This window comes from Ornithorhynchus anatinus, chromosome X5 (genome assembly GCF_004115215.2).
Source record: "Ornithorhynchus anatinus isolate Pmale09 chromosome X5, mOrnAna1.pri.v4, whole genome shotgun sequence".
Lineage (NCBI taxonomy): Eukaryota > Metazoa > Chordata > Mammalia > Monotremata > Ornithorhynchidae > Ornithorhynchus > Ornithorhynchus anatinus.
Genome location: NC_041753.1, coordinates 1,890,935 through 1,915,527, shown reverse-complemented (window position 1 = coordinate 1,915,527; position 24,593 = coordinate 1,890,935). Strand labels below are relative to the sequence as shown.

The 24,593-nt window shown below is 58.7% G+C and overlaps 4 protein-coding genes across 7 annotated transcripts; 2 read left to right on the top strand and 2 right to left on the bottom strand.

Moving 5' to 3' along the window:
- Positions 1-276: 276 nt before the first annotated feature.
- RIIAD1 (regulatory subunit of type II PKA R-subunit domain containing 1) lies at positions 277-3,805 on the top strand. The gene is made up of 4 exons (XM_029056155.2): positions 277-589; positions 877-953; positions 2,803-2,849; positions 3,055-3,805. Exons 1-4 carry the CDS (start codon positions 512-514, stop codon positions 3,126-3,128), a joined length of 276 nt encoding a protein of 91 aa, XP_028911988.1. The 5' UTR covers positions 277-511; the 3' UTR covers positions 3,129-3,805.
- On the bottom strand, positions 2,491-6,552 carry MRPL9 (mitochondrial ribosomal protein L9). Of its 2 annotated transcripts, none has more exons than XM_029056153.2 (7): positions 6,324-6,542; positions 5,005-5,164; positions 4,142-4,266; positions 3,963-4,013; positions 3,636-3,737; positions 3,454-3,537; positions 2,491-3,352 (listed from the first exon to the last, which is right to left on the bottom strand). In XM_029056153.2, the coding sequence occupies exons 1-7, from the start codon at positions 6,468-6,470 to the stop codon at positions 3,188-3,190; spliced, it is 834 nt and encodes a 277-aa protein (XP_028911986.1). In that variant the 5' UTR covers positions 6,471-6,542; the 3' UTR covers positions 2,491-3,187. The 2 variants fall into 2 exon arrangements, with proteins under 2 accessions (XP_028911986.1, XP_028911987.1); XM_029056154.2 differs by having other exon boundaries at positions 3,292-3,352; positions 3,622-3,737; positions 6,324-6,552.
- Positions 6,553-10,603: 4,051 nt separating this feature from the next.
- OAZ3 (ornithine decarboxylase antizyme 3) lies at positions 10,604-15,069 on the top strand. Its single transcript, XM_029055478.1, has 5 exons — positions 10,604-10,712; positions 10,835-10,920; positions 12,859-13,034; positions 14,276-14,361; positions 14,832-15,069. The coding sequence occupies exons 1-5, from the start codon at positions 10,604-10,606 to the stop codon at positions 14,975-14,977; spliced, it is 603 nt and encodes a 200-aa protein (XP_028911311.1). The 3' UTR covers positions 14,978-15,069.
- Positions 15,070-15,673: 604 nt separating this feature from the next.
- On the bottom strand, positions 15,674-24,574 carry TDRKH (tudor and KH domain containing). 3 transcript variants are annotated; one of them, XM_029054831.1, is made up of 13 exons: positions 24,491-24,574; positions 22,215-22,392; positions 21,910-22,016; positions 21,044-21,233; positions 20,446-20,585; positions 18,397-18,649; positions 18,115-18,281; positions 17,853-18,025; positions 17,611-17,675; positions 16,513-16,664; positions 16,241-16,321; positions 16,044-16,140; positions 15,674-15,948 (listed from the first exon to the last, which is right to left on the bottom strand). In XM_029054831.1, exons 2-13 carry the CDS (start codon positions 22,366-22,368, stop codon positions 15,914-15,916), a joined length of 1,614 nt encoding a protein of 537 aa, XP_028910664.1. In that variant the 5' UTR covers positions 22,369-22,392; positions 24,491-24,574; the 3' UTR covers positions 15,674-15,913. The 3 variants fall into 3 exon arrangements, with proteins under 3 accessions (XP_028910664.1, XP_028910666.1, XP_028910665.1); XM_029054833.1 differs by having other exon boundaries at positions 22,245-22,392; XM_029054832.2 differs by having other exon boundaries at positions 24,453-24,517.
- Positions 24,575-24,593: the final 19 nt, after the last annotated feature.

Genomic DNA, 24,593 nt, shown 5'->3' with positions numbered 1-24,593 from the left:
GGGTGGGGATTTGTGGGCGTAGCTAAGCGACGGGGGCGGGGTTTGTGGTCGTAGCTAAGCGACAGGGGTGGGGATTTGTGGTCGTAGCTAAGCGACAGGGGTGGGGATTTGTGGGCGTAGCTAAGCGACGGGGGCGGGATTTGTGGGCGTAGCTAAGAGCCGGGGGGCGGGGTTTGTGGGCGTGGCCAAGCGGCAAGGGGCGGGGTCTCTGGGCGTAGCTAAGCGTCAGGGGGCGGGATTCATGGGCGTAGCTAGGAGACGGGGCGGGGTTTGTGGGCGTGGCCAAGCAACAAGGGGCGGGATTTGTGGGCGTGACCAAGAGACAAGGGCGGGGTCTGGTCGTAGCTGAGACAGGGGCGGGATTTGTGGGCGTGCATAGCTGTGGCCACAGGGACTGTGGGCGGGGCGGCGGCGCGGGGAGGAGAGGGGTTTTGGGGCGTGGCAGGACGCGCGGGGGGGCTGTGGGCGGGGCCATCACCGCGCGCCTGTTGCCCCGGGCGACGGCGAGAAGATGGCGACGACACCCGTGGCGGACTCGGATCCGGGGGCGCTGAGCGCGGAGCAGCAACAGGAGCTGAGGAACTTCAAGGTGGGAGCGAGTCCCCCTTTGGGATGTCAGTCCTCCAGAGATGGAGGGGGCCCCTCCCCCCCCAATAGAGGCCTGGGTCTCCCCGGGAGGGGGGCGGGACCTTCCAAGTTATCCCCACCGTGGCGTCTGGATCCCCTAGAGTGACCCCCACCAGTGTCCCTCCATCGAAGGGACGACGGTTTGGGGGTCCCGTCTCGAGAGGGGTCCCCCCGGCATACTCTCCGTCCCCGGGGCGGGGGTCCACTCTTCCTTGGAGGGTCGAGCGCGACCCCCGCCTCGCTGTGCAGATCAGCACGCGGATCGCCAACGAGCGGTACCTCCGGACTCACCGGGACGTGGCGCTGCTCATCGGCGGCTTCCTCAGGTAAGAGCCGCGCGCCCGCCTCGCGCCCCCTGGCGGCCGTTCCAGGGGTGACCCCGGTGGTCACCTCCTCCACCGCCCCCTGGTGGCCGACTCAGGGGTAACCACCGTCTTCCGCCCCCTGGTGGCCGGCCCAGAGGTGACACCCGTTCCCTGGCGGCCGGTCCAGGAGCGACCGCCACCCTCTGCCCCCTGGTGGCCGGCCCAGGTGTGACAGCCGCCCCCTACTCCCTGTCTTGGGTTCGAATCCCGCCTCCGCCACTTGGCAGCTGTGTGACTGTGGGCAAGTCACTTAACTTCTCTAGGCCTCAGTTCCCTCATCTGTAAAAATGGGGATTAAGACTGCGAGCCTCACGTAGGACAATCTGATCACCCTGTATCTACCCCAGGGCTTAGAACAATGCTCTGCACATAGTAAGCGCTTAACAAATACCAAATACCAACATTATTATTAGTGGCCACCCCATCCACCGCCCCCCGGTGACCGGCCCAGGGGCGACCGCCATCTTCGGTCCCCTCGTGAGCAAGGCGGACCCTCGCTGGGGGCGAGCAGGTCTCAATGCCATAGACCCAATCCGAAGATCTCAAAGGCAAGCGGAAGCCTAGGGGTGGCTCATCCTCCCTCGGCCCAGCATCCTCACCCACCCTCCGGACAGCAGCAATGACAGCAGCCAGAGGGCAAGGGACTCGAGACAGAGGGACCAGGGAGGGGCAGAACACCCGATCAGCCCAAGGGAGGGGAGTTTAGTCTACTTGGGGAAGGAGTACAGGGCTATTTACTGAGTACCTACTGTGTAGAACATCTCACAGACCAGAGAGAGTCCAGATGTAAGGAGAATGGGCAAAGGGCCTTGAAGCCAGTAGGGGCAAGAGGACTCACTCAGTGTGGAAGGAAATGGTAGCTGCTGGAAGAGTGGCACTTAGTACAGTACCTTACACATAGTAAGTGCTTAACAAATGCCAAAATTATTATTATTAGCTACAGATCGGACACAGTTCCTGACCCATGTGGGGTTCACAGTCTAAGCGGGGAGGGAGAACAGGTATTCAATCCTCAGTTTACGTGGTTTGAGTTTGGGGTGCGGGTGGTCAGATGGATATCTGAGGAGAAGTAGGGTTGTAGGGACTGGATGAGAGGTCGAGGCTGGGAGTTGATTCTGAGTGATTAGGAGCTGAAGCCACATAAAAAGAGGAGAACCCCAAAGGTATGGTGGGTGGGATTTAAGGCAGAGTCCCAATGGGACCCCACCCCCCTCTTTTAGGGGGTGAGCACGGAGCAACCAATGAAAAGCTGAGTGGTCTAGCAGAAAGAGCACAGTCTTGTCAGAGGAATTGAGTTCTCATCCCAGCTCTGCCACCTGTCTCCCGGTGGCCTTGGGTAAGTCACTTCACTTCTCCAGGCCTCAGTTACCTCATCTGTACAATGAGGACTAAGACTATGAGCCCATGTGGGAAGTGGACGCGACCAACCTGATTACAGTGCTTGGTGCATAGGAAGTGATTTATGAACCATAAATAAAAAACAAAACCAAACAGTGAGAAGGAGAGACCGGAGAACCAAGCTTTTACTGTCTCAGTCAGATGGAGGTTATTTGGTTCCATTCCCTGCCAGCTGGTGGGCAAGAAACTAACCCAGCCTAGGAAAGATGGACAACTGTCCTGTCCTTTGGGGTGACCAGAGGCTAGGAGGCTCTCAGAGCTAGTGGTTCTGCCAGTCAGAAAGTCCTATCTTGTGTCCGACTGTACTCCCCTCTATTGCCGTGGGCCGCCCGCCCTGAGTAGCGGCACACGCGTGTGTACGCACAAACGCACGCACTGGGACTGATCCCGCGCCCTTCCCTTCCTCATCCAGGGCCATACTGCTGAAGAGGCCGGAAAACATCCAGGAGTTTGCCGCAGGTGAGGGGGCAAGGGGTTGTGGGTGGGGCCCCCGCCAAGGTTTTGGACCTGGGGGTGGGACGGGACCCCCTGTGGGTTTGGGTGTGCTCCCCTGTGATGACATCTGAGAAGTCCCGGGCACCTGGGTTTTCTCCTGCCCGGTCGGGTGGATGTGTGTGTGCGTGCCCTGATCTAGTCTGCCCCCCGTCACCACCCCCGGCCACAGAGTACTTCACTGACCCGGAGCTACCTGGGCGGCTGCGGGCCCAGCTGGTCCAGAGAGAGGGGCGGCCCCAGTAGGGGACGCGGCAGCATCCCGGCCTGGAAGACCGACGCCCCGGATGGGGACAGAGCACCGTTTACTGGGGGGTGGGCTCGGTGGGCGCAGGAGGGGAAGGGGAGGGGGAGGCCGGGCCCTGGAGCAGGGCCTGCTGCCGGGCCAGCCACTGCTTGCGCCTCTTGGTCTTGGGCCGCTCAAAGTTCACCACGGACATGGGCACCCGGATGGTGTCGAGGCCGTTCACCTGCGGGCCGGAGGGCACCGAGACACGTGGGAGGGGGTCCCTGGCTGTCCCCCTCCCCCGCCCCGGTCCCCCCTCGCCCCGCCGCCACCCGGGATACTGACCGTCACCTCGCACCAGTACTCGCCCCAGCGCGTGATCTTCTCCTCTGGAAGTCGAAGCGTGTGCGGCGCCAACACCACGCCGAGCTGGGAGGGGGCGGAGTCGGTGGTCGGGGGGACCCCCACCTCTCCCGACCGCACCCCTCCCCCCTCCCCGCGACCCCTCCTCACCCTCCAGAGCTCACGTTCTTGAAGAAGTGGCGGCAGACGATCTCGGGGTTCAGCTCCCACACCACGTTGTTCTTCATGCCCACTTCGAGGCGGGCAGTCTTCAGAAATTTCACCGTCTGTAGGGGCACGGGGGGTCTTGAGACTCCCTCTCCCCACCCCGCTCAAGAAAACCATTCTAAACCTCTCTGTGTGTCCCTGCGTCCCACCAGGAGCGCCGTGGGAATGGAGGGTGGGTGGGCCATCGGGCAGCGGCTGAGCGGTCTCAGACCCACCGGGATCCCGGACCCCCGACCCCCAGGGCCCCCAGCACCCACTGACTATAGGGCCCCTCACCCACTCACCAACTCGCCCATTTTGGTCTGGATCTTCTCCAGCTTCCCCTCCTGCCGCAGCTGCGGGGGGATGGATGAAGAGACGTGGGAATGGGGAAGGAATAACACCCACCCCCACCCTCACCTCCTCCCCCCGTCCTCCAGGTTGCCCGCCCCACCCCCACCCCCGCCTTCCAGCGCCTGCTCACCCGGTTCTCCTCCTCAAAGATCCGCTTGTTCTCAGGGGAGGGGTACACAGCCAGGCCCTGGGGAAGCAAATGATTGCGCCCCAGGGACTTCTTCACAAAGACCGTGTCACCCCGGACCCCCAGCTCTGAGAGAAGGAGACAGAGGTGCCATTTTTTGGTAAGCGCTCACTCTATGCTGAGCATTTTACTCAGCGCTGGGGTAGATACAAAATCGTCCCATCCCAAATGGGGCTCATGGTCTAAGTAGGAGGAAGAACAGGTAATCGGACCCCCAGTGTGCAGATGAGGAAAACGGTGGTACTCAAGCGCTTACTATGCGTCGAGCACCGTTCTAAGCACTGGGGAGATACGATCTGATCAGGTCGGACTGAAGCAGAAGTGAAGCGACGTGTGGGGATGAGAACCCAGGTCTTCTGACTCCCGGGCCTGGGCACTTTCCGCTGGGCCATGTTAGCTCCCGCCTCCATCAAGTGCACGGCACGAGACAGCAGTGAGATACCGTCTCACGGTGAGATGAAACGACAAGGCGGGGACGATGGAGCGCTCACCCTCGGGGGACAGGAGTGTGTGGCTCAGGGGAAAGAGCCCGGGCTTGGGAGTCAGAGGTCGTGGGTTCTAATCCCGGCTCCGCCACTTGTCAGCTGGGTGACTCTGAGCAAGTCGCTTCACTTCTCTGGGCCTCAGTGACCTCATCTGTCAAATGGGGATTAAGACTGTGAGCCCCATGTGGGACAACCTGATTACCTTGTACCCCGCTCGGTGCTTAAAACAGTGCTTGGCACGTACTAAGCGCTTAACAAATGCCGTTATTATCACAACAACCCGGGATGACCCTTGGGCCTCCTGCCCCGACCCTGGCTCACCTTCCACGGACTGGGTGAGGATGAGCTCCATCTCGCCCGAGGGCGGGTGGGTCGGGACGCCTTCCACCAGCCGGTAGATCCGGTGTCGAGCCTTCAGGTGAGGTTTCCGGCCCTCGGCCGCCAGCGGGACCTGCCACCAACGCTCCACCACCACTGTGCCCTGGGCCACGGAAAGAATAATAATCACTATCATGGTATTTCTTAAGCACTTACTATACACCACACACTCTAAGCGCTGGGGTGGGTACAATAATAATAATGATAGCATTTGTTAAGCGCTATGTGCAAAGCACTGTTCTACTAAGCGCTGGGGTGGGTACAATAATAATAATGATAGCATTTGTTAAGCGCTATGTGCAAAGCACTGTTCTAAGTGTGGGGGAGGATACAAGGTGATCAGGATGTCCCACAGGGGACTCACAGTCTTCATCCCCATTTTACAGATGAGGTCACTGAGGCCAAGAGAAGGTGACTTGCTCAAAATCACAAAGGTGACAAGCGGTTGAGCTGGGATTTGAACCCATGACCTCTGACTCTTCAAGCCCGGGCTCTTTCCACTCAGCCACGCTGCTTCTCACGCTGGGGTGGCTTAGTGGCAAGAGCCCGGGCTTGGGAGTCAGAAGGTCGTGGGTTCTAATCCCGCTCTGCTACTTGTCTGCTGTGTGACCTTGGGCAAGTCACTTCACTGGGCCTCAGTGTCATCTGGAAAAATGGGGATAAAAAAATGTGAGCCCCACGTGGGACAATCTGATTAATGATGATGTTGGTATTTGTTAAGCGCTTACTATGTGCAGAGCACTGTTCTAAGCGCTGGGGTAGACACAGGGGAATCAGGTTGTCCCACGTGGGGCTCACAGTCTTAATCCCCATTTTACAGATGAGGGAACTGAGGCCCAGTTACCCTCTCTCTACCCCAGCGCTTAGAACAGTGCTCTGCACATAGTACGCGCTGAACAAATACCATAATTATTACGATTATTATCGTCTGCCGTGGGACCTCGGGCCAGCCACTTCACTTCTCTGGGCCTCAGTTTCCTCATCTGTAAAATGGGGGTGAAGCCTGGGAGGCCCAGGTGGGGCAACCCGATCACCTTGTGTCTACCCCAGCGATTAGAAGAGTGTCCGGCACATCGTAAGCGCTTAACACGCTGCTCATGCTTAACCATGACCATAATTACTCTAAGCAAAGTGGCTTGGACACAGTCCCCCTCTGGGGGGCCGAGCCCCAGAGAAGTGACTTGTCCCAGGTTGCAGAGCAGGATTAGAACCCACGACCCCCTGGCTCCCAGGCCGCGCGCCCCCCCACCCCCCCAGGTTACCAGGGTCGGGGAGCGGTGGAGGCCCCGCTCCGGGATGGCGATGCGGGGTTGGGGCGGGGGCAGGACCGCGGTCGTCGCCGCCGCCGCCGCGACCCCCCGCCTCAGCCCCAGCCCCTGCGCGGCACGTTCGGCTCCCGCTCGCAGCATCGCCCCCAGCCGAACTGCGCAGGCGCGCCCAAGCAGGACCCCAGGGCTGCCCGCCGCGCGCCTGGTCCAGGCCGCCTCCCCGCTCCGGAGCTCCCCGCCGCGCGCCTGCGCGACATTGGGTCGCCAACACCCCTCTGGGGTTGCCCGCAGCGCGCCTGCGCGAGAGTGGGACGCCAGCACCCTTCAGGGAGTGCCCGCAGCGCGCCTGCGCGAGAGCGGGACGCCAGCACCCTTCAGGGAGTGCCCGCAGCGCGCCTGCGCGAGAGCGGGACGCCAGCACCCTTCAGGGAGTGCCCGCAGCGCGCCTGCGCGAGATTGGGACACCTCCCCCTCCTCTCCCCTAGCAGCAGTGGAGTGCTCTGCACACAGTAAGCGCTCAATAACTACGATTGAATGAATGAATAGAAATGGAATTATAGTGCTGGGGGGAGATACAAGCTAATCAGATTTTTTTGTTTGTTTTATGGTATTTTTATGGGTAGGCAGCTGGAAGGGTTTCCTGGAGATATGAGGGATTTGCCCAGATCATTTTTTTTTAAATGGTATTTGTGAAGTGCTTACATATCCCGGCTCTGCCGCTTGCCAGCTGTGTGACTCTGGGCAAGTCACCTAACTTCTCTGTGCCTCAGTTACCTCATCTACAGAATGGGGATTAAGACTGTGAGCCCCATGTGGGACCACCTGAACACCTTGTATCCCCCCAGCGCTTAGAACAGTGCTTTGCACATAGTAAGCGCTTAAAAAATACCACCATTATTATCATGTGCCAGACATTTTACCCAACTCTAGGGTAAATACAAGCTAATCTGGTTGGACACCATCCCTGTCCTGCATGGGACTCACAGTCTAAATAGGAGGGAGAAGAGGGGAACTGAAGTTAAGTGACTTGCCCAAGGTCACACAGCATACAGTTGGCAAGGTGGGATAAGAATACAGGTCCTCTGACTTTCAGGTTCATGCTCTTTCCACTAGATCACGCTGCTTCAGGTTAGACCCATTCCATGTCCCGCATGGGGCTCATAGTCTTAATCCTCATTTTGCAGATGAGGTAACTGAGGCACAGAGAAGTGAAGTGACTTTCCCAAGCAGACAAGTGGTGGACTCAGGATTAGAATCCAGATCCTCCAACTCCCAGGCCCGGGCTTTTCTCTCCAACCCCAGACTGGTGCCTTTGGTGGGGGGAGAGGCCTAAATCATCCGGATAGAGAGAGGACTCGTGAAAAGAGCCCTGCCAAGGGAGTCAGGGACCTGCAGCCCCTTGGATCACCTCAGCTAAACCCCTGAACCCTCTAAAAACAGCCCTCTTTCAAGTCACCAATGACCTCCTCGCCAAATCCGACGGCCTCTACCCCATCCTCCACCTCTCAGCTGCCTTCGCCGCTGCCGACCACCCCCGCCTCCTTGAAACTTTATCCAACCTTGGCTTCCCTGACCCTGTCCTCTCCTGGTTCTCTTCCTACCTCTCTGTTTCTTCTCAGTTTTTTTTGCTGGCACCTCCTCTGCCTCCCACCCTCTGATAATGGGTGTCCCTCATGGCTCAGTTCTGGGTCCCCTTCTATTCTCCATCTACACTCACTCCCTTGGACAACTCATTCTCTCCCATGGATTCAACTACCATCTCTATGCAGATGATTCCCAAATCTACATCTCCAGCCCAGATCTCTCTCCTTCCCTGCTACCTGGCATTTCCTCCTGCCTTCAGGAAATCCCTACCCGGATATCCCGCCGACTCCTCAAAGTAAACCGGTCCAAAATGGAACGCCACCTGTCTTTCCCATCACTGTAAACGATACCTCTCACCTCCCGATCTCACAAGCCTCGGCGTTATCCTTCACTCATCTTTCACTTTCCACCCAATATCCGATCTGTCACTAAATCCTGTCAGTACAACCTCCGTGACATTGCTAGAATCCGCTCTTTCCTCTCCATCCAAACTGCTACTATGCTGATCCAAACTCTTATAATAATTAGGGTATTTGTTAAGTGCTTGCTACACACCAAGCACTGTTCTAAGCATGGACCACTGTTCTAAGCACTGATCTTATCCCGCTTTGATTTCTGTATCAGCCTCCTCACCGACCTCCCCGCCTCCAACTTCTCCCCGCTCCAATCCATACTTCACTCGTGCTGCCCAGATCACATTTCTAAAAAAAAGTTCAGTCCATGCCTCTCCACTTCTCAAGAACGTCCGGTGGTTGCCCATCCACCTCCACGTCAAACAGAAGCTCCTCACCAGCGGCTCCCGGCCTCCTACCTCACCTCGCCGATTAACTCCTACAGCCCAGCCTCCACACTTCGCTCCTCCAGCACCAGCTTCCTCACTGTACCCCGATCTCGTCTATCTCGACCCCTTTCCCACGTCCTCCCCCTACCCTGGACTCCCTCTCCCTCCATATATACCGGACCACAATTCTCTCTACCTCCAAAGCAATTACTAAGGGCACACCTCCTCCTGGAGGCCTTCCCTGATCCTCTTTCCCTCCGCTCCCTCCTGCCTCGTCAACGCACTTGGATCTGTGACCTTGATATTCACCCCACCCTCAACCCCACGGCACTCGCCTTTAAATTATATATCATAAATTATTTATTGATATGGTCTGCCTCCCCCTCTAGACTGTAAGCTCGTTGTGGACCTGCCTGCTAATTCTGTCGTACTCTCCCGAGTGCTCTGCATGTAGAAGATGCTCAATGAATACCATTAATTGATCGATTACTTCATTCATTCATTCAATCGTATTTATTGTTTACTGTGTGCAGAGCACTGTACAAAGCGCATAGAACAACAATAAACAGTGACATTCCCTGTCCACAATGAGCTTACGGTCTTGGGGGGGAGATGGACGTTAATAGAAATAAATTATGGGATATGGATGTAAGTGCTGTGGGGCTGGGATGGGGAAAGAGCAAAGGGGGCAAGCCGGGGTGATGCAGAAAGGAGTGGGAGATGAGGAAAAGTGGGGCTTAGTTTGGGGTTGCCTAATCTACCACAGCACTTAGTTCTGTGCTTGACACATAGTAAGCGCTGACCAAATACTGTTATTATTACTATTTAGGTCCCGCAGTCTGAAGAGAGGAGCCGGGAAGCAGCGTGGCTCAGTGGAAAGAGCCTGGGCTTGGGAGTAAGAGGTCATGGGTTCGAATCCCGGCTCTGCCACTTGTCAGCTGTGTGACTGTGGGCAAGTCACCTCACTTCTCTGTGCCTCAGGGACCTCATCTGTAAAATGGGGATGAAGACTGTGAGCCCCACGTGGGACAACCTGATCACCCTGTATCTCCCCCAGTGCTTAGAACAGTGCTCTGCACATAGTAAGCGCTTAACAAATACCAACATTATTATTATTATTATTAATAATCCTTACAGAAGCAGTGTAGCACAGTGGGTAGAACATGGGCCTGGGAGTGAGAAGGTCATGGGTTCTAATGCCGGCTCTGCCACTTGTCTGCTGTGTCATCCTGGGCGAGTCACTTCACTCCTCTGGACCTCAGTTACTTCATCTGTAATAATGGGGATTGAGACTGTGAGCCCCATGTGGGACAGGGATTGGGTCTGACCCAATTTGCTTGTATCCCCCCCGGTGCTCAGTACAGTGCCGGGCCCCTAGTAAGCGATTACTGTGAGCCCCAAATGGGACAACCTCATCTCCTCGTATCTACCCCAGGGCTTAGAAGTGCTCGGCACGTAGTAAGCGCTTAACAGGTACCATGATATTAAATACCGTAATTGTCATTCCCCTGTCGGCCCGGAGGCAGGGGAGGGATGGGATGGGGGTCATTATGCAGAGGGGAGAGGCTAGTGCAACACTGCCATGGCAACCGCGGGCCCTCTCTCCCCTCCCTCTTCAAGGTGGGCAGGCAGAAGAGGGGAGCGACTGTCTCCACGTCACGGGGGGTGGGCAGAGAAAGGGGGGGGAAACGGGAGGAGGGGCCCCAACCAGGCCGGGTCACAATGGGGCCGGGGGCGGGGGTGATCCCGGGGTGCGGCCGGATGCCCACAGTCGCCCAGGTCGGCAGGCAGAGCGCCCAGGCCGGGTCCGTGCCACCCCGACCCTTGCCCGGACAGAGCCAAGGAGCCCCCCAGGCATCCCCCTCCCCACCCCGCGCACCGGCTTCTCCCTCCCGCCGCCCCGGAGAAGATGCTGCCCGCCGAGAGGAGGTACCCGGGGCCCCCGCCGCCTTCTGCCCACCTCCTTGCAGCAGGAGGGATCCGGGGCAGACCGCAGAGGGCGGTTGCCGGGCATTGGGGCGGGGGGAGGCGGACAAAGGGCCCCTTCCCTGGAGGCCGGGGGTGGGGTCGGTGGGTTCGTGGGCCTCACGCCCCCTCCTCTCCCCGTCCCCCTCCCCAGCGCTGGCCAGGGGGAGCTGAGCCTCCGGCCCCGCCCCTGCCTCCGGTGTTCCTGAGCCTCCCCCCGGGGGGCCTTCGGACCCCACGCCCCTCCAGGAGGTCTACAAGGTCAGTGGGCCGGGGTAGGGGTCGCCTCGGAGGTCGCTCACTCAGTCCCTCGGATTTGCCGAGGGGCCAGTCACTTCACTTCTCTGGGCCTCAGTGGCCTCATCTGCAAAACGAAGCCCGTGAGCCCCATCCTGGAACCACCTGATGACCTTTGTATCTCCCCCAGCGCTTAGAACAGTGCTTGGCAGATAATGATGGTGTTTGTTAAGCGCGAGCACTGTTCTAAGCGCTGGGGGAGATGCGAGGTCACCAGGTGGTCCCACGATGGGGCTCACAGCCTTCATCCCCATTTTACAGATGAGGGAACTGAGGCCCAGAGAAGTGAAGTGACTTGCCCAGAGTCGCACAGCTGATGAGTGGCGGAGCCGGGATTAGAACCCACGACCTTTGACTCCCAAGCCCTTTCCCCTAAACCACTCTGCTTCTCTTGTATCTACCCCAGCGCGTAGAACGGTGCCTTGGTGCATAGTAAGGGCCCAACAAATGCCATTATTATTATTATTCCAGTGTGCAGAGCACTGGACTAAGCGCTGGGGAAAGGATGAGCCCGCTGTGGGCAGGGATTGTCTCTCTTTATTGCTCTATTGTACTTTCTAAGCGCTTAGTCCAGCGCTCTGCACACAGTAAGCGCTCAGTAAATACAATGGAACGAATGAATGACCATAGAATTGACACATTCCCATTGAAACGTTGAGAGGCAACGTGGCTTAGTGGAACGAGCCCGGCCTTGGGAGTCAGAGGTCATGGATTCGAATCCGCACTCTAAGTGCTCAATAAATACAGATGAATACTGAGCACGGTACTAAGCGCTTGGGAGAGCACCATAGAATTAGCCCATGAAGAGGGAGGGCTTCCCAGACTGGAAACAAGTGCAGTTATCCTTTCCCAGTCGATCGTATTTATGGAGCGCTTACTGTGTGCAGAGCACTGTACTAAACACTTGGGAGAGTGCGGTGTAACGCTAGAACAGACACATTTTCCGCCCACAATGAATTTACGGTCTAGAGGCAGCTCGATCTCCAGGGGCAGGGCAGGAAAGGGGGGCCAGGGTCCTCAGGGCATTCATTCATTCATTCAATAGTATTTATTGAGCGCTTACTATGTGCAGAGCACTGTACTAAGCGCTTGGAATGAACAAGTCATTCAGGCCTGCCACTGCACCTGGAGTTAGGGGGTATTTGGGATAGGGGTTAGCAGTGGGGGGTACACGGGATGTTGAGGGGGACCCGGAAACTGGGGGCTGGAGAGAGTGCTACGGTGGCGAAACTAGAGGGTGGAAGACTGGGGGTGCTCAGAAGGTCATGGGTTCTAATCCCGGCTCCGCCACTTGTCTGTTGTGTGGCCTTGGGCAAGTCGCTTCAACTCTCTGTGCCTCAGCTCCCTCATCTGTAAAAGGGGGATTGAGACTGTGAGCCCCACGTGGGACAGGGGCTGTGTCCAACCTGATTTGCTTGTATCCACCCCAGCGCTTAGTATAGTGCCTGTCATTTGAATATATTATCTATTACCTATTTATTTTGTTAATGAGGTATACATCCTCTTGATTCTATTTATTTTGATGATGTTGTCTTGTTTTTGTTTTGTTCTGTTTGGCTTTGCTCTCTGTCTCCCCCGTTTAGACTGTGAGCCCGTCGCTGGGCAGGGATTGTCTCTGTTGCCGAATTGTACATTCCAAGCGCTTAGTCCAGTGCTCTGCATATAGTAAGTGCTCAATAAATACCAGTGAATGAATGGCACAGAGTAAATGCTCCATAAATACCGCAATTATTATTATTAGGCATAAGTGGCAGGCCGGGGAGGACCGGGAAGGCTGGGCCCGTCTTGGGGAGGGGGGTCGGGGTGAGGGTCTTCTGGGGCGGCAACCCCGTATCCCACGGGAGCCCCGGTTGAGGGGAAACCGGGCCCGGGGTCCTCACCCCCCAAAATGTTTGTCGGCAGGCGGGGAAGCTGACGGTGCTGGCCGCGGAGCCCCTTCTCGCCCCGCACCCGGTGCAGGTGGACTTTCACTTCCGCCTGGGTCCGCAGGCGTCCGCCCACTGGCACGGTGTCCTGGGCCACCACCGGCTCTTCCTCGACACCCCACACCTCGCCCTGCACCGTGAGACCCAGGAAAGGTGAGCGAGGCCCCTGCCGTGGCCGAGGAGGGGGACGGGGAGAGGGGAGGAAGGGCCCACTGTCTCCCCTGAGGGTTCTAATCCCGGCTCTGCCGCATAACAATAATAATAATAATATTTGTTAAGTGCTTACTATGGGCCAAGCACTGTTCTAAGCACTGGGGGAGATACAAGGTAATCAGGTTATCCTACGTGGGGCTCCCAGTCTTCATCCTCATTTTACAGATGAGGTAATCGAGGCACAGAGAAGTTAAGTGACTTGCCCAAAGTCACAGAGCTGATAAGTGGCGGAGCCGGGGTTAGAATCCACGACCTCTGACTCCCAAGCCCGGGCTCTTTGCACTTGTCTGCTGGGTGGGCTCGGGCAAGTCGCTTTACCTCTCTGGGCCTCAGTTCCTTCATCTGGAAAATGGGGATGAAGACTGGGAGCCCCGTGTGGGACGGACTGGGTCCAATGCGATTTGCCGGTATCCACCTCAGCGCTCAGTACAGTGCCTGGCACATAGTAAGCGCTTAACAAATATCTGACTTCCGGCCTGATGCTTCTGGGGCCCTGGGCGACGTTGCTGGGGGTGGCGGGGCGGGGCTGCCAACTTCTCCCTTGACCCCTTCTGGAGAAACGCAGGAAATGGAACAGGTGCCAAGGACCGGGGTTCTAATGCCGACCCCGCCACTCATCTGCTGAGTGACCTTGGGCAAGTCATTTCACCTTTCTGTGCCTCAGTCACCTTATCTGGAAAATGGGGATGAAGTCTGGGAGCCCCAAGTGGGACAGGGATTGTGTCCAATGTCATTAGCTTGTATCTACTCCAGTGGTTAGAACAGTGCCTGGCACAGAGTATGGTATTTGAGGTGCCGAAGAGTCGTTTCCAATTCATAGAGACTCTGTGGATATCTTTTCTCCGGAACCTTTTGTTTTCTGCCATTATCATTGACGGTCTCTAATCCCGGTGCCACCACTTGTCTGTTGTTTGACCCCAGGCAAGTCACTTCACCTCTCTGAGCCTCAGTTACCTCATCTGGAAAATGGGGATCAAGATGGGGAGCCCCATGTGGGACGGGGACTGCGTTCAAACTGATTAGCCTGTATCTACCCCAGAGCTTAGAACAGTGCCCGGCACATAGCAAGCGCTTTACAAAATGCCATCGTCCACCTCCCGACCCGAGTTGCTGGGGGGAGCCACATTCCCTCTGCCCACCCCAAAGGGGGCCTCACCGTGCCCGCTCTCCCTGGCCCTCAGCCTGACCCAGACCTTGGAGTTCGCTGAGGAGAAGACGGACGTGGAGGCCGTGTTCGTCAACTTCCACGCGGGCCGCAGCGACCGAGGTTAGGGGGTCCCCGCGGGGCCGTCTCCGCTGCCCCCTCACACACCCGGGGGCCGGGCGCTCTGGCCATGGGGCAAGGTGGAGGTGGAATGGGGGAGGGAGGAGGGAGCGGCTCCACCGACCCCCGCGTCCGACTCGGTGGCCCTCCCGGACGTCTCCCGCTCCGTAACCCTCGCCCAACCCCCCAGCTTGTTCCTCCCCCTCCAACTTCCCTGCCAACCCTGCTGTCCACGTGTCCCCCATCTCTCCTCACCCACCCACCCGTCTTTCCTGCCAACTAACCCCCTGCCAGCCCCCAGCCGCCCGTCTCTCCCCACCTGTCTTCCCCGCCAACCAACCCTGCTGTCCACGCGTCCGCCTGTTTCTCCCCACCCACCCCCTTCCCCTCCAACCGACCCCCCGCCACCCATGCGGCTGCCTCTCTCTCCCCGCCCGCCCGTCTTCCGTCCACCTGTCTGTTTCTGTCCCCAGCTGCCCTGCTGCGAGCGTTCAGCTACCTGGGATTTGAGCTGGTGCCGCCGGGCCACCCTGCGCTCCCTCCCTGGGACGATGCCATCTTCATGGTGTACCAGCTGGATCGAGCGCCCTCTGACTCCACCTCGTCCCGCCCCACCTGACCGACGGGGCCAGGTGGGCTGAAGCTGGGCCTTCCCGCTATGTTGTCATTTCCCCCCTCTCCCCAAATAAAGACGAGAGGATGGGGGCTGAAGGTGGCGGGCTGTGTGTGCGGGGCCGGGGGGGGACCCCTGGGTCCTGCCTATGGCCGCTGCCGTGCTTGATGGCCACCAGCGGGGCGGGGGATGGACCCAGCTGTTCTCTTGGGGGCGGGAGGGGTGTGGGATGTCCAAACTGGAGGAAACATCTTCCTGCTGTGGGGTAGGAGGAGGGGAAACCGCCTCACCCGCAACCTGCTGTGGCTGCAGGACCTAGGGGGGCTGAGACCCCCGGAGCGGCAACCCAGGGGTGTTGGATGGTCCGTGCTGGGTCACGGGGGAGAGTCAAGAACGGAGAGGGGAAAGTTGGGGTGTTGGATGGTCCGTGCTGGATCACTGAGGAAAGAGTCAGGGATGGAAAGGGGAGAGTCAAGGGTAATAATAATAATGATGGTATCTGTTAAGCGCTTATTATGTGCCAAGCACTGTACTAAGCGCTTGGAAAAGTCCAACACAACAATAAACACTCAGACACTCTCCAGCCCAGGGTTGCCCTGCGCCTCGAGCTCTGGGCCCAGGTGGGGAGGGGAGGGCTGGGGGCACAAACACGCAGGGTCCAGTGGGGGATCCCCCCACCCCTTCCCACGCAGCACAGCCTCACCCTCTTCAAACAGAATTTTATTTGGGTCACAATCTCCGACACCCTCAGACCCGGGCCCCACCCCCGGCCCTTTACAACACGCCCCCACCCCAGTGGAGGGTCAATTCCTGAGATAGCGGGGGTTGGAGGGTCCCCTTCCCACCCCCCGAGACCCTCCCCAACCCTCTTCACCAACACCCCGGCCTCGGTTTCCCCGGGCCCCTGTCGGTCCGGAAGCGGGCAGCCGTCCGTCCCGCCCGTCACGCCACGTCATCGTCCAAGGGGGAGGCCGCTTCTGGGCGGGGTGAGAGGGGAGAGGTGGGAATGGCCACGGGACCACCCGCCTGCCCCCTCCCCCCCGTCGCCCCGCGGGACCCCCTCCCCGGTTACCTGATAGGCTGTGGCAGGAGAGGGAGTGCGGCGTGGCCGCGGGGGTCTTCCAGCTCCCGGACCCCGGGCTCTCCTCGGAGGCGTCCGCTTCGGGGGCCTGGGCAGGGGGTCGGGGGAGAAGGCGGAGGAGCAAATGGGGTGGGGCACGGGAACCTGGACGGTGGGGCCGTGGGGAGGGGAGGGGGCGTCTGACCCACCAGCGGCTCGGGGACTTCTGGTTCTTGAGGGACCTTGACGGCGTAGCCCCGGCGGACCAGCTCCAGCCCAATATCGAGGTTCTGAGCGCGGAGATCACACACAGAGACGGGGAGAGGTCAGGCACCCGACACGGAGAGACCTGACCTGGCCCCAGAGACCCGTCGCAGAGACCGACGTCAAAGAGATCGCCGCCACAGAGAGACTGGTGGGGGGAACCTCCCAGGCTCGCCGGTTGCGGGGGGGGGGGGGGGGGGGGGGACGGCGACCTCACCTGTCCTTCGTTGAGGTCGAACAGGTGGACGGCGGGCCAGGTGGTGGTGCCGGCCTGGACGTAGCTGGAGATCCTGGCCACCAAGGGCTTCCAGTCGGCACAGTGCGTCAGCCGCTCAAACTCGTCCAGGGCCGCTTCTTCCCACTGCCCACCTGGGCCGCCCCCGAACGGAAGGGCAGACGGACAGACGGACACGCGCCTTCCCCTTCACATCCGGCAGACCGCCCCGTGCCCCGTCTTCCCAGCCCTACTGAAACTGCGCCTCCTCCAGGAAGCCCTCCCTGGCTGGCCTCTCATCTCCCCCCCCATGCCCTAAGAAGCAGCGAGGCGGAGAGGGCCCGGGCCTGGAAGTCAGAAGGAACTGGGTTCTAATCCCCGTTCCGCCACCTGTCTGCTGCGTGACCTTGGGCAAGTCACTTCGCTTCTCCGGGCCTCAGTGACTTCATCTGGAAAATGGGGATTAAGACTTTAAGCCCCAGGCGGGACAGGGACTAAATCCAACCTGATTTGCTTGTATCCACCCCAGCCCAGTGCCTGGCACATTGTAAGTGCTTAACAAATACTATATTATTATTATTTCCCCCCTTCGTCATTGAGTGCATAAGGTCGGCCTACACCTCCCGAGCACTTTCTTGGTCGCTTCCCCGACCTATGATTTATTTCAGTGCTCCACTCTCCAGCTACATGGTTAACCTCGAGGGACCACTAATAATCGAATTTGTTAGGCACTTAGTATGTGCCAAGCACTGGACTAAGCACTGGGGTAGAGACAAGGTCATCAGGTCCCGCAAGGGGGCTCACAGTCTAAGTAATAATAATGTTGGTATTTGGAGGAGGAGGAGGAGGAGGAGCACAGGGATTGAATCCCCATTTTGTAGGATGAGGACGCAGAGACACGCAAGGACTAACCCCAGGTCACACAGCGGACAAGTGGCAGAGCAGGAATTAGAACCCACGACCTGCTGACTCCCCGGCCTCGTGCCCTATCTGCTAGGCCACGCTGCTTCCCTGCGATGGGGGTCGGGGCAAAGGGGGAGTTGTCGGGCTGGTGGGCTCGCCCCGTCTCGTTCCGGCCTCCCGCCCGACCCCCCGGCTCACCTGCGGGGGCGACACCTGCCAGACTGCACTCGATGGCCTGGAACGGGAGGCTCAGGAAGTCGCTCCTGCGCACACGGAAACACCAGGAAGGGCTCGGGGCCCACGTCCTCCCCATCCAAGAATCCTCTCCTTCCCCAAGCACCCACGGCCCAGGAGTTCCAGACCGGCTCCGTCCGCCCCCCCGTCCAGCCTGGGAAGGCCACCTCCATGTATCCCCGGCTGCCGCCAGGCTCCGGACCCACCTGAGAGGGCGCAGGTCCTCCACGGGGCTCTCGCCGTTGTCGCCGAAGTCGACGAAGTACAGGTCCATTTTGCCGCTGTCCAGGGGGCCGAGGACGCGGGCCCGGTACCAGGGGCCGTCCTCGGGCAGAGGGGCGGCCACGATGTCGCCCACGCAAACCGGCTGGGCCGCGTCCTGCCGGGGGAGGGGGAGAGGGCGGGGTGGGCGGGGGGCGGTCGCCCTCCTCCGTGCCGGTCGGGCCGGGTCCCGGCGGGATCACTCACGGGCGGGCAGCTGCCGCGGTAGTGCCGGGTCATGTCGGCCACCAGCTGATCCAGCCGCAGGCTGCGGGGGCCCAGGATCTGGATCCAGAAGTGTCCGGGGTTCTCCGACGCCGACACGTACACCTCCAGCAGCTCGTCCGCCGGGAAGCTCAGGTCGGGGCTGGGCACTGGGTCGGCCGGGAGGGTCAGCCGACCCTCCACGGTCACTCAGCATCCCCCCGCAGCTGCCGGCGGGTCCCAGAGAGCTCGGGGTCTCCCCGCTGCCCGGCCGGAGGGGCCTACCTTCAAACTTGGGGCTCTTGTCGGGGCCCGGCTTGGGGGGTCCCTCGACCGGTGGGTCGGCCTCATCTCCCCCTCCTCCTCGCAGGGCCGCCTTCCACCGGTCTTCCGGCTCCCTGGGGGTGACCGATTCACCGGCCCCGGCCGCCTCCCGCCGCACGCCGACCGGCTGCTTGCGCTGGACGCGCAGTTCGGCCGAGTGGGCGATGTGGTGGCGCAGCACTTCGTCCTCCTGGACTTTCTCTCGGATTAGGCTCTGCGGGGGAGGGGGGAGGAAAGGGGGAGAGGAAGGGGACGCCCCCGTGAGCCGCATCCACCCCAACCAATAATTATAATAGTAATAGTAATTCATTCATTCCATCGTATTTATTGAGCGCTTACTGTGGGCAGAGCACTCTACTAAGCGCTTGGAAAGTACAATGCGGCAACAAAGAGAGACAATCCCGTCCCACATCGGGCTCACAGTCTAGAAGCGGGGACACAGACATCAAAACAAGTAAACGGGCATCAATAGCATCCATATAAATAAATAGAATTATAGGTTGTGGTATTCGGGAAGCATTTACTATGTGCTAAGCGCTGGGGTAGATGCAAGATAATCAGATCCCATAGGGGACTTGCAGGCTAAGGAGGTGGGAGAATTGGACTCCCTTTACTCATGCCCCCTCCCAGCCCCACACCACTTATAATGATAATAATGATTATGGTACTTGTTAAGTGCTTACTATGTGCCAAGCACTGTTCTAAGCCCTGGGTTAGATACAAGTCAGGCAGGTCGGACATAGTCCACGTCCCACCCGGGGCTCCCAATCTTCACTCCCATTTTATAGATGAGGTCGCTGAGGCCCAGGGTCACTCGGCAGACATGTGGCAGGGCCGGAATTAGAACCCAGATCCTTCTGACTCCCAGGCCAGGGCTCTATCCATATCTGTAGCATTTATTTATATGCATGTCTGTCTCCCCCTTCAGACTGTAAGCTCGTTCTGTTTATTCTTGTACTGGAATGTGTCTGTTTATTCTTGTACTGGACTCTCCCAACTGCTCAGTACGGTGCTCCGCACACAGTAAGCACTCAGTAAATATGATTAATTAACTGACTGAATCCCCATTTTACAGACGAGGGACCTGAGTCCCAGGGAAGTGAAGCGACTGGCCCGAGGTCACACAGCAGGCCCAGGGTGGTCAGGATTGGAACCCAGGTCCTTCTGACTCGCAGGCCTGTGCCCTTTCCACTAGGCCATACTGCTATTCCTGCCCTCAAGGGAACCCGGAGTCTCATAGGGGAGATGGCGGGTGTGATTGGCAGACTCTGAGGTAGCGAAGAACGCCCCTAATAAGAACAATCCCAGCTCCACCACTTGCTTATGGAATGACCTTGGTCAGGTCACTTCTCTGGGCCTCAGTCTCCTCATCTGTAGAATGGGAGCCGATACCTGTTCTCCCACCTCTTTGGAACACAGACTCCCATGTGGGGCAGGGACTGGGTCCGACTGGATTATCTACTCCAGCACTTTTTACAGGGCTTGGCACATAGTAAGCGCCTACCAAGTACCACCTCTAGACTATAAGCTTGTGGTCAAGGAACACGTCTAATTGTTATATAGTACTCTCCCGAGTGCTTGGTAGAATGCTCTGCACATAGTCCACGCTGAGAAGCAGCATGGTCTATTGGATAGAGCCCGGGCCTGGGAGTCAGAAGGACCTGAGTTCTAATCCCCGCTCCGCCATTTGTCTGCTGTGTCTGACCCTGGACGAGTCACTTCAATTCTCTGTGCCTCAGTTACCTCATCTGTAAAATGGGGATTTTGACTGTGAGCCCCATGTGGGACACGGACAGTGTCCAATCTGATCACCTCGAATCTGCCCCAGCGCTTAGATCAGTGCCTGGCACATAGTATGTGCTTAACAAATACCGCAGACGAAGAAATAAATACCACTGGCCGATGGATGACTCGGTCAGTGGTATTTACGGAGCACTTACTGTGTGCACAGCACTGTACTGGGGAGGGTCGCGGGGCGGGCTGGGGCGAGGAAGGGGTGGGGGACCCTACCTTGGCCGTGTCCACTTCCTTCTGGGACCCCGACAGGTTGATGAACCTGGTCAGCAGCAGCGCCCCTTCGGCCTCCCGGTCGCAGGAGATCCTGGCCCCCGAGCTCTTACAGATGGAGCGGATGGTCTCTCCCCCCCTGCCTGTGGAGGGCATGTGCCCAACTGAGCCCGTGGGCTCCCCCCAACCCCCGATCCGGCTGCGGGCAGGCTGGGGGCGAAGAGGGAGAAGCTGAGAGGATAGAGTCTGGGCGTTAGAAGGACCTGGGTTCTAATCCCGGCTCCACCACTTGTCTGCCGGGTGACCTTGGGCCCGTCACTTCACTTCTCTGTGTCTCAGTAAGCTCAACTGTAAAATGGGGATGAAGACTGTGAGCCCCATTTGGGGCAGGGACTGTGTCCAACCTGATGAACGTATCTACCCCAGCGCTTAAAACAGTGCCCGGCACATAATAAGCGCTTAATAAGTACCCTAATTATCATTACCCGGGGTCAGTTCCCCGGCACTGGCTGCTAGGACACAGGCGGGTAGCCCCCCAGCTGGGGGATGGAGGGTGTGCGTATGGGGGGAAACGGGGTGCGGGAGGCGGGAGGACGCCTACCAATGATCTTGCCGATGGACCTCTGAGGTACGGAGATCTGCTCGTGCACTTGGGCGTGCTCCCGCAGGAGCCTGTGGACGGCGGCCTCGGCCTTGCACACTTGGACGGGGAAGCCGCTGATGAGCAGCACCCGCTCTTCCCCCGCCCCCTCCATGTCCACATTGATGCGGGCGCCCGTCTCCTTCCGCAGCTGTGGGAACGGGGGGCGGGAGGGGTGACGGCCGGACGCGGCGGCCCGTCCTCCGCTCTCCCCCAGTGACGAGGCACGGACCGCCCCACACCCCGACTCTCCCCTCTATAGCCGACTCTGCCCCGCTGACCAGCATGGCTCATCCCACACCCCTGATTTTTCCCTCTCCATCCCTGACTCTCCCCCAGTGATCTAGCACGGACCATCCCACGCCCCCGACTTTCCCCTCTCCATCCCTGACTCTCCCCCAGTGACCCAGCACAGATCATCCAACATCCCCGACTCTCCCTTGTCCATCCCTGACTCTCCCCCAGTGACCCAGCACGGACTATCCCACACCCGTGACTCTCCCCTCTCCATCCCTGACTCTCCCTAGTGACCAAACATGGCCCACCTCGGACCCCAACTCTCCCCCCTCCATCCCTGACTCTCCCCGCGTGACGCAGCACTGACTACCCCACGCCCCTGATTCTTCCCTCTCCATCCCTGACTCTCCCCCAGAGACCCAGCAGATCCCACCCCTCACCCCCACATCTCCTCTCTCCATCCCTCCTGAGCCCGGAGGCCTTGGCTGACCAGCCGGGGTAGGGTGGGGGGGCGAGGCTGTGGAATCCCCCAGATGGCCCGTACCTGTGTGCCCATGTGCCCGGGGATGGCATCTTTTTCCTGCCGTTACCTTTTTGATGTTGGCTCCCTGGCGTCCGATGATGAGTTTCAGAGCCTCCTGGGGCACCCGCACCTCCACCTCCATGTCGTCGTCCCCGACAAACGTCACTCGCTCCTCTGCGTCCGGCACAGGGGGTCAGCGGCCCCCCGACGCCCCCCTGCCCAGCCCCCCCCGCCCCTTCCTTCTGCGGCGGAGCCAGAGAGGGATGGGCATCGGCGCCCGCGCCCAGGTACCCACACCCCTCCCTTGGGTCTCCCGGGACCAGTGGAACAGGAAGCCCCCCCGACGGTTCCCACGTGCCCGGCCAATCTCACCCGGCCCCGTGGACGGCCCCACGCCCGCACCTCGGCTCTCACGGAAGCGCCGGTACAGGATGTACCCGACGGTGATGCCAGCCGGGACCCCCAGCGCCAGGGCCACCTTCTGGCCGGTGGCCAGGCTCTGCCACCAGCTCCGCCCGGCAGCCATGGTCTCCGGAGAACCGACCGCATCCTGCAGCGGGGCCGGGGATGGGAGGGAGGGAGGAAGGACCTATAACTACCCTGAAGTGGCCCAGGCTCGCCCATCCCACAACCCCTCCACATACAGAGAAGCAGGCCTAGTGGATAGAGTCCGGGCCCTGGGAGTCAGAAGGACCTGGGTTCTAATCCTGGCTCCGCCACTTGTCTGCTGCGGGACCTTAAGTGAGCTTCTTAAGTGAGCTGCGCTTAGACCGTGAGTCCGTTATTGGGCAGGGATGGTCTCTAGCTGTTGCCGAACTGTACATTCCAAGTGCTCAGTACAGTGCTCTGCACACAGTAAGTGCTGAATAAATACTTTTGAATACTTAACTTCTCTGGGCCTCAATTCCCTCATCTATAAAGTGGGGATTAAGAATGTGAGACCTATGTGGGACAGGGACTATGTCCAACTTGATGATCTTATATCTTTCCTAGCACTTAGTACAGCGCCTGACACATAGTGAGCACTTATCAGATACCACGATTACTATCATTATGATGCAGCCCTTCATCCATGTATGTTTAACACAGCGCAGAGTACAAGTGCTTTTGCACTTATTAAGTACTTAATCAATATTATTGCTTCTGCCAGGAGCCCCCTCTTCTGGGTGGGCCAGACCTCAGGTTTCAGGACTATGCAGGGGTCAGCCTCCCCCCATTCCCTTGGGAACTAGAGATCGTGGGTTCTAATCCCGGCTCCGCCACTTGTGTGACCTTGGGCAAGTCACTTCCCTTCCCTTGGCCTCAGTTAACCTCACCTGTAAAATGGGGATGAAGACTGCGCCCCACGGGGGACAACCTCAACACCTTGTATCTCCCCAGAGCTCAGAAAAGTGCTTGGCACATAGTAAGCGCTTAACAAATACCATGATTATTATTATTAATAATCCCGGCTCTGCCGCTTGTCAGCTGTGTGACCTTGGGCAAGTCACTTCCCTTCCCTGGGCCTCAGTTAACCTCACCTGTAAAATGGGGATGAAAACTGGGAGCCCCACATGGGACCACCTCATCACCTTGTATCTTTCCAGTGCTTAGAACAGTGCTTGGCACATAGTAAGCGCTTAACAAATACCATTATTATTATCATTAATAATAATCCCACTTCCGCCGCTTGTCAGCTGTATGAACTTGGGCAAGTCACTTCCCTTCCCTGGGCCTCAGTTAACCTCACCTGTAAAATGGGGATGAAGACTGTGTGCCCCACGTGGGCCAACCTCAACGCCTTGTATCTCCCCAGCGCTTAGAACAGTGCTTGGCACATAGTAAACGCTTAACAAATACCATGATTATTACTATTAATAATCCCGGCTCCGCCGCCTGTCAGCTGTGTGACCTTGGGCAAGTCACTTCACTGGGCCTCAGTTCCCTCATCTGTCAAATGGGGATTCCTTCATTCGTTCAATAGTATTTATTGAGCGCTTACTATGGGCAGAGCACTGGACTAAGCGCTTGGAATGGACAAATGGGTAACAGAGACAGTCCCTGCCCTTGGACGGGTTTACGGTCTAATCGGGGGAGAAGAAGACTGGGAGCCCCAAGTGGGACAACCTGATGACCTTGTATCTCCCCAGCGCTTAGAACAGTGCTTGGCACATAGTAGGCGCTTAACAGCGCGAGAAGCAGCGTGGCTCAGTGGAAAAGAGCACGGGCTTTGGACTCAGAGGTCATGGGTTCGAACCCCGGCTCTGCCACTTGTCAGCTGTGTGACTTGGGGCAAGTCACTTCACTTCTCGGTGCCTCAGTTACCTCATCTGGAAAATGGGGATTAAGACTGTGAGCCCCACGTGGGACAACCTGATTCCCCTTTGTCTACCCCAGCGCTTAGAACAGTGCTCGGCACATAGTAAGCGCCTAACAAATACCAAAATTATTATTATTATTACAAATACCAACATGACTGTTTCATCCCCCCAAACCTCCCTATACCGCCCCCCTAGACGCCCCCCCAGGTCGTTTCTCATTGGCTAGATGGTTCTCTCCCTCCCATGACTCCCCCCCCTCCCCATTTTGCTCTTCGACGACCCCGGGACCCCCAACCCTTCCCCCAGTTACCGACTCCCTCGTCAAACAGCTCCCCGCCCCCGCTTTACCGCTCAGGCCGGGCCCCAGCGCCTCCACCCGCTCCCCCGCGTGAACCTCCCGCTCCACGCGTCACGCCTCGAGGGCCCACGCCCCCTTCCGACCAATCGCCGC

Coding starts and splice junctions, on each gene's coding strand:
- RIIAD1 (XM_029056155.2), top strand. CDS start 512: ATGGCGACGACACCCGTGGCGGACTCGGATCCGGGGGCGCTGAGCGCG. Junction 590..876: donor AGGAGCTGAGGAACTTCAAG/GTGGGAGCGAGT, acceptor CTCGCTGTGCAG/ATCAGCACGCGGATCGCCAA. Junction 2,850..3,054: donor CATCCAGGAGTTTGCCGCAG/GTGAGGGGGCAA, acceptor CCCCGGCCACAG/AGTACTTCACTGACCCGGAG.
- MRPL9 (XM_029056153.2), bottom strand. CDS start 6,470: ATGCTGCGAGCGGGAGCCGAACGTGCCGCGCAGGGGCTGGGGCTGAGG. Junction 5,165..6,323: donor TCCACCGCTCCCCGACCCTG/GTAACCTGGGGG, acceptor TCCGTGGCCCAG/GGCACAGTGGTGGTGGAGCG. Junction 4,014..4,141: donor TCTTTGAGGAGGAGAACCGG/GTGAGCAGGCGC, acceptor ATCCCCCCGCAG/CTGCGGCAGGAGGGGAAGCT.
- OAZ3 (XM_029055478.1), top strand. CDS start 10,604: ATGCTGCCCGCCGAGAGGAGGTACCCGGGGCCCCCGCCGCCTTCTGCC. Junction 10,921..12,858: donor CCCTCCAGGAGGTCTACAAG/GTCAGTGGGCCG, acceptor GTTTGTCGGCAG/GCGGGGAAGCTGACGGTGCT. Junction 13,035..14,275: donor CACCGTGAGACCCAGGAAAG/GTGAGCGAGGCC, acceptor CCTGGCCCTCAG/CCTGACCCAGACCTTGGAGT.
- TDRKH (XM_029054831.1), bottom strand. CDS start 22,368: ATGGCTGCCGGGCGGAGCTGGTGGCAGAGCCTGGCCACCGGCCAGAAG. Junction 18,282..18,396: donor CAAGAGCCCCAAGTTTGAAG/GTAGGCCCCTCC, acceptor CGGCCGACCCAG/TGCCCAGCCCCGACCTGAGC. Junction 16,141..16,240: donor CAGAAGTCCCCGAGCCGCTG/GTGGGTCAGACG, acceptor CCCCCTGCCCAG/GCCCCCGAAGCGGACGCCTC.